Below are 6,377 nucleotides of genomic sequence, written 5' to 3' on the forward strand. Positions count from 1 at the left end.
AAAAACACAATGGACCAACTCCAGCAGATGGCATTGCACCCTTGAATGGCATTCAATTCTTGAATCGATTTTGCTTGACAATCCTCAAAAGGCTGCAGTTTTCTCAGTTGGTTGTTCCTATTTTTTTCCTTCCACTCAACTTTCTGTTAACATGCTTGGATACAGCACTCTGTGAACAGCCAGCTTCTTTGGTAATAAATGTTTGTGGCTTACCCTCCTTGTGAAGGGTGTCAATGATTGTCTTCTGGACAACTGTCAGATCAGCAGTCTTCCTTATGATTGTGTAGCCTAGTGAACCAAACTGAGTGACCATTTTGAAGGCTCGGGAAACCTTTGCCGGTGTTTTGAGTTGATTAGCTGATTGGCATGTCACCATATACTGATTTGTTGAGATGCACCAGTACTTTACTCTGTCTTTCCTCACTGTTAGATGTTATATACGATGTTATTCTGGCGCCATCTGCTGGTCATTGGCGGAAAAGGTTCATTATACTGTACACCGAAAAAAGAAGGAAGAAGCACACGGCCAAAGCATTATGATAATATACGATACAAAATTGGAATAAAATATAACACAATCATTTGCATAGATCTACAAAAACTGTCTAATGTTCCTTTCAAGCTTCTCATTTTACTTTAGTTTGAAGAGGGCTTGTTACCTCGCTTCATATATCATATAAACAGACTGCTGAATTCCAGATTTGAGAGGACACTCACTATATGACTAAGTGAAACTACTGGCACATGGTTCTGTACCCAAACATTCTTACCCACAACTTGTGGAAATCAGTGCCATACTCTTGCTCAAAGGGAACCTGTTCACATTTTACAGTTTTATTAATATTCATCACAAAACAGGCAAAAAAAGTCTACACAAATCGTTTAATATACCGATTTATGAGGCAAAATGCAGAACTGAAGAGGTAAGTGTGAAGTGTGTAATGCTATACCAAATGTTGCATCAGAAACTTTTATGAGTCATTGCGAAGGTTTCAGGATGGTTTGTCAGACGACCGTCGCGTGTGAGCATGAAGATCTCAGGTTTTTCATGTTGACAGTGTTAGCATGAGATAAAGACAAATAAAGAAACTTTGGGGTCAAAATCCTTATCTCAGGATCATGAATTCATCGTAAATGTATTATTATAATTTCACATTATAATTTCAAAAGAAAATAACATTAAATAGAGAGCCGCAGTGATGACATATTTTTGTAGGCCAGTTCGGAAGTTCACATTCACATTGTTTCCTCAACAAAAACCCATTACGATTTTTTTCCATTGACTTCTGGATCGATGCAGAAAAGAAGCTCTGTGACCCAACAAAAGCTTACTAGCCAAGAGCTTACATGTTTTGTTCATCATAATCATTGTGACAAACAAACAACTTCTATGAATTTGGAAGTCTGGAAGTAAAAGGTTATAAATAAATTACATGTTGCCTGACATCAGCTTCACAGTCACAAAACATCTGACAACTCTTTCATTAGTTAAAACATTTTCCTTTCCTATGAGCCTGTAAAAGCAGACTATTGTGTAGATAAGTTTACCTGTTTGACGTGATGGCATTTAATGTCCCGGACCACTATTGTTATCCAACTGCTTTTTTCAAGACATATTAACGCTTTAAAAATATAACAGTGTACTCACTCACAGTGTACTCCGCCAGAGGTCTGTGCAGGCCACTGCTCTCAGATGCTATCATTTTGTGTGGGTGTTTGCTGTCATGGCTTTGGAGGGCAGGGTTTCAGGGTTGTGTTTCATCTAATTTAGTGGCTAAAGTTTTGTGGAAATTAGACTTACGTTTCACAAATGGGTAATCCTGATCTTAAACTCCAATCCAGACCAATTTTGCAGTTCAGACTGTGCAGTTCTGAAGATCAGGGTAAATATTCTGTTCTATTCCCATTTTCTTCACATATTTGTCACACTTTGTAAAATAAATGGACAGTCCACCCAAAAAAATGTCTGAGTTTCTTTCTCTTGCAGAACTCAAACAGTGTTGGGAACGTTACTTTTAAAGTAATGCATTACAATATTGCATTACTCCCTAAAAAAATAACTTTTCATGGAACGTAGTGTGTTACATTACTTTTGAATTAGTTTTTTAAATCTCAGCTGAGCTTGCTCAGTTGGCTTTAATATAAAAAGTTAATTTTGGGAAATGTAAAAAACCATTTCACAACAAAAAGGAAATTAATAAGCCTCAGGTTGAAGGAAATGTAAATTCACCTCTGTACAAGCAAATGCTATAGTGTTACAAACACAAATGTTATGTTTATCCAAAGTCATTTTTGCTTATTAATATGGTTGAATTGGATCCTCAAAGGTCAGCAGCAAAGACATTAGTCAATAAAATGGGATTAAATACATAAAGGATATCTGTGTTACAAGTGAGATAAGTTAATGCATGTTCACATTTAGTCTAGAACTATAGTAACAATCATGTTTACACAGTGCACACAACGTTTCTGCACTTACTCACGATTTCTCTTAACATGGGGACAGGAGAGCTGTCAGACAATAAATGGGAAAACGGTAACTGGCATTGTGTATTTGAAAAAGTAGCTCACATATTTTCTTGTAAATTCAAAAGTAATGTGTTACTTTACTAGTTAAAAAAAGTAATCTGATTACATAACTTGTGATAGGCCTACTTGTAATGCGTTACCCCCAACACTGTTACACAAGAGATGATATTTTGAAGACTGTTGGGAATCAAAAATCATTGGAGCCCACTGACTTTCAAATTTCTGATCTCTCAAAATATCTGCTTTTATGTTCAAAAAGAAACAAACTCATACGGTTTTGCAATGACATTATTGACCAAATGATGACAGCATTTTCATTTTTGGGTGAATATACCTAAGACTAGAATGAGAGAAGTAATAATTTGTCCATTAAATCATGCATTGACCTCAAGAACCAAGTCCAGAATGTTTTTTCACATTTACCGTTTGGTATATTTTCATGGGTGAAATCCAGTTATTTCACTTGGAATCCACACAAATTTTAATTTTGTGTCAGGGTGAAAGATTCTGCATTAGGCTTAAGCATGTGAATTGGCTCAACTGACCAACAGAAAGCTTTTTACTTTGAAACGAAAAGATACTTTTTTTTTTTTTTTTGAGCTGTGTTTCTCAGTTGCCACTCTGTTGACAGTAGACTTTTTTCAATGTTAATATTTCAATAGTGTGACCACAACTTTGCTTCCACTTGAAAGCCATTAACACACATTGTGAAAGTCTAATAAACTTAATTCGCCCTCTCAAACATCTGAGGAGCTGGTGGTTCTTGCTCTGCTGATGGACAGTCTAAGCGTGTCCTTGGTGGATCGTACTTCCTTTGCAATGAAATAATAACACAGTGCATCCAAGCAACAGGTCACGTTTGCAATGTTTATCGACACCTGTATAAACAGGGCGATGTTCTTTTGCTGTTTGCAGTCTAAAATGATTTCATTACGGACAAGATACTGCAGCAATATGGCCACGTGACAGGGGGTGAAGGGCACTAGGAAGGCCGCTAGGCTGCTGTAGATGATTCTCACACCTGCTTGCCTCTTGTGGTCACTGTTCTTTGAGGCTTTGAGAGTACGGACGCTCTGAATGGAACACACCACCAGTACCGCAGCAGGTAACAGGAAACCAAAGACCTCCAGGCACACAATTATTGCAGTGCTCCAACCCTTCTTAGAGAAGCCATGGAAACATTTGAAATGCTCCCCCGTTCTCTCCCATTCCCGGAAGGTGTAGATGGGTGAAGTCGCTGCCGTAACGAACACCCAGATGGAAATGCAAACAATCAAGGCGTTTTTTTTCGAACGCATCTGCTTGGCTCGAAATGGGTGGTTTATTGCAATGTATCGGTCTATGGCTATGCACACAATTGTGTAGATGCTACCATACATAGCAACAAAGTAAAGACTTTCCAGGAAGGAGCAAAGTATTTTCTTGTCTTCTGCCCACTCGTGGTGTGCTGCGTGCATTTTGAAGGGCAGCTGCAGCAGCAACAGAAGGTCCATCAGAGCCAGGTTGGTCATGTAGATGGAGGACTCTGTCCATTTTCTGAGCAGCCGACAGAACACCAACAGTGCTGCAATGTTTAATGCCAAGCCGAACACCAAGACGGGCACGTAAATGATCAAGTCCAGCTTCTTCGTTAAAGTGTCCACTTCTTTAGTTGAGCAGTTCGTCATAGTGAAACTGGCAGGGGTGAGAAGAGGTGTGTAATACATCACATACATCTTCATGAAATTTCTAACTTTCACAACTGAAATGTTTACATCATATGCACACTCATCAATGTCATGGTTTCATTTTTTCACTTGTTGATGCAACGGTTTATTTATTTCAGATTTAAAAAAAGAGCAACTTTTTAAAAAATTGTCGATGTTCTGAATGCAAAATGCTTATTGCTCTTTATTTGTTTTCTAAATGCTTTAAAATGGCCTTGCTTAGACGTTTCACACAAAGAGCTGCAAACTTTCATACTACTTCCGACATCAGACATTTTACAGGGCTTAAAATTTCTGTTTTTGTTTTCATTTTGAACAAGTTTCCACTTCTATAAAAATGAACATGATGTCAATTTGCTGATGATCAACATTTATTTACACTGTATGATAAACCCTTCATTTTTTTGTATAATTCTTCCAGATCTTTCCAGCTGCCAAAACAAGAGAGAGATAAAATTTATGTAAAAAAAAAAAAAAAAAACTTCACTCTTGTTTCACATAGATTTCAAATATTAGCAAGATTAATATATATAAGTTACTACAATCAGTTGCTTTAAGCATTTTGCACCGCAGATTATTAAAATTGTCTGAATATTATGCTTTTATCATTACAGTCTAAAATGTATAATTGGTGCAATTTTGCACAGTTGCTGTATTTAAATTGAGTAATATATATTGATGTAAAAATTATTGAGAAGGCTATAATGTGATCATTCGTTTATTGTTTAAAAATACAGTTATTTGAAAGAAAAATATGAGAAAATTATAAATGTTAAGATTGACAGTTTTTTGTAATTCATTCGATAGTTCTATATATAATTTCTGCCACCCTTTAGTTCATTAGTAGATATTCTTACCTTCGCTGATCACTTCAAAGTATAATTTATGAAAATGATGGTGGTAGTCTTCCGTGGTACATACACTCATGAAGTAAATCTTTTAAGAAACAAAATATGACAGTTAAAAAAATGGCAAGGAAATGGTGACTGTGTAACAATGAAATTACCAAATACCCCCAATTCTGGGCACAGACACACAACAACAAACTGCGTTCATCTTACAACACGCATAGAAATTAGCATAGCTGTAAATGTCGTACCTCTGCTGCCAAAGGTCAGCAAAATTAGTTTAAGCCGATAAACCACAAGAGCAAAATCCGTTGAAAGGGAATTATGCAGGACAAACTGGCAGATGTATTTTTCCTTCCTGTATTATCTATGTAATACAGCGAGTATGCAAGACCCTCATCTTACGCTGAACGTTAAACCTCTTTGACATTTCGTCTACTTTTACATCTTAGTCTGACATGCATGTCAATAAACCACAGTCTTTCCCTTTTTCAGACATGTGGGCTGCATCTCTCACGAAAGCATGTCTGGTGTACAAAAATCACCATTAATCTCATGAACGAAATAATGAAGTTTTGTCCCACCTGTATACAACAAAGCATAAGTGTAGTATTTACATTCTAGTTATATTGCATATATCATACCGCTATAAAAAAAAATTCCACACAACATTTAAATGAACCTGCAAGCAATTTTCTAACACCGAATCTTACTGGAAGAGAGAATTCATTTACTGAAACTATGTCTCTGTGCAATTTCTAAACTGACTTCAAAACAGAGGTTGTTATGACCTGAAAAAAAAAGTTAAATGAAATAAGGGGTGTCTGTGCTTACCAGGATGACAATTGTCTCATAAGAGATACTTTCCTTTTAATGAAGAAAACTGTAGATAGTCGTACTTCTGTTTTCAGAGGTTTTGCCTGTGACCACATCCTTGCTAACAGAAACATGCCTTTGGTACTTTCTGATATCTTCCTGTTGGCCTGTTAAGTAGGCTACTTCGTTTTGTCTTAGTCAGTATAATCACAGATCATATGCATAGTTTTGGGAAGTTAACACACCCTGCAATGTGACATGCTTTACTTCATCCTGATCTATTTTAAACAACATTTTACTTGTTAATTTACATGTATGGATGTGGCTATTGTGAGCTCCTATTAAATGTAAGGTGTTTTGCACTTTTAAAATGTATAATACACTAACAGGAGCATTTAAAATGAAGACATGATTAAAATGGTGAAATAAATACAAAAAGGTGACCAGTTACAGAATATACACGGCACAAACAAACAAA

At 36.4% G+C, this 6,377-nt stretch overlaps 1 protein-coding gene across 1 annotated transcript; it reads right to left on the reverse strand.

Annotated features, from left to right (window-relative positions):
- Positions 1-3,174: 3,174 nt before the first annotated feature.
- On the reverse strand, positions 3,175-6,041 carry LOC132154555 (G-protein coupled receptor 55-like). The gene is made up of 3 exons (XM_059563168.1): positions 5,918-6,041; positions 5,093-5,171; positions 3,175-4,203 (listed from the first exon to the last, which is right to left on the reverse strand). The coding sequence occupies exon 3, from the start codon at positions 4,194-4,196 to the stop codon at positions 3,267-3,269; it is 930 nt and encodes a 309-aa protein (XP_059419151.1). The 5' UTR covers positions 4,197-4,203; positions 5,093-5,171; positions 5,918-6,041; the 3' UTR covers positions 3,175-3,266.
- Between the last annotated feature and the right edge of the window lie 336 nt (positions 6,042-6,377).

Source organism: Carassius carassius, chromosome 12 (genome assembly GCF_963082965.1).
Source record: "Carassius carassius chromosome 12, fCarCar2.1, whole genome shotgun sequence".
In the NCBI taxonomy this organism is placed as follows: Eukaryota; Metazoa; Chordata; class Actinopteri; order Cypriniformes; family Cyprinidae; genus Carassius; species Carassius carassius.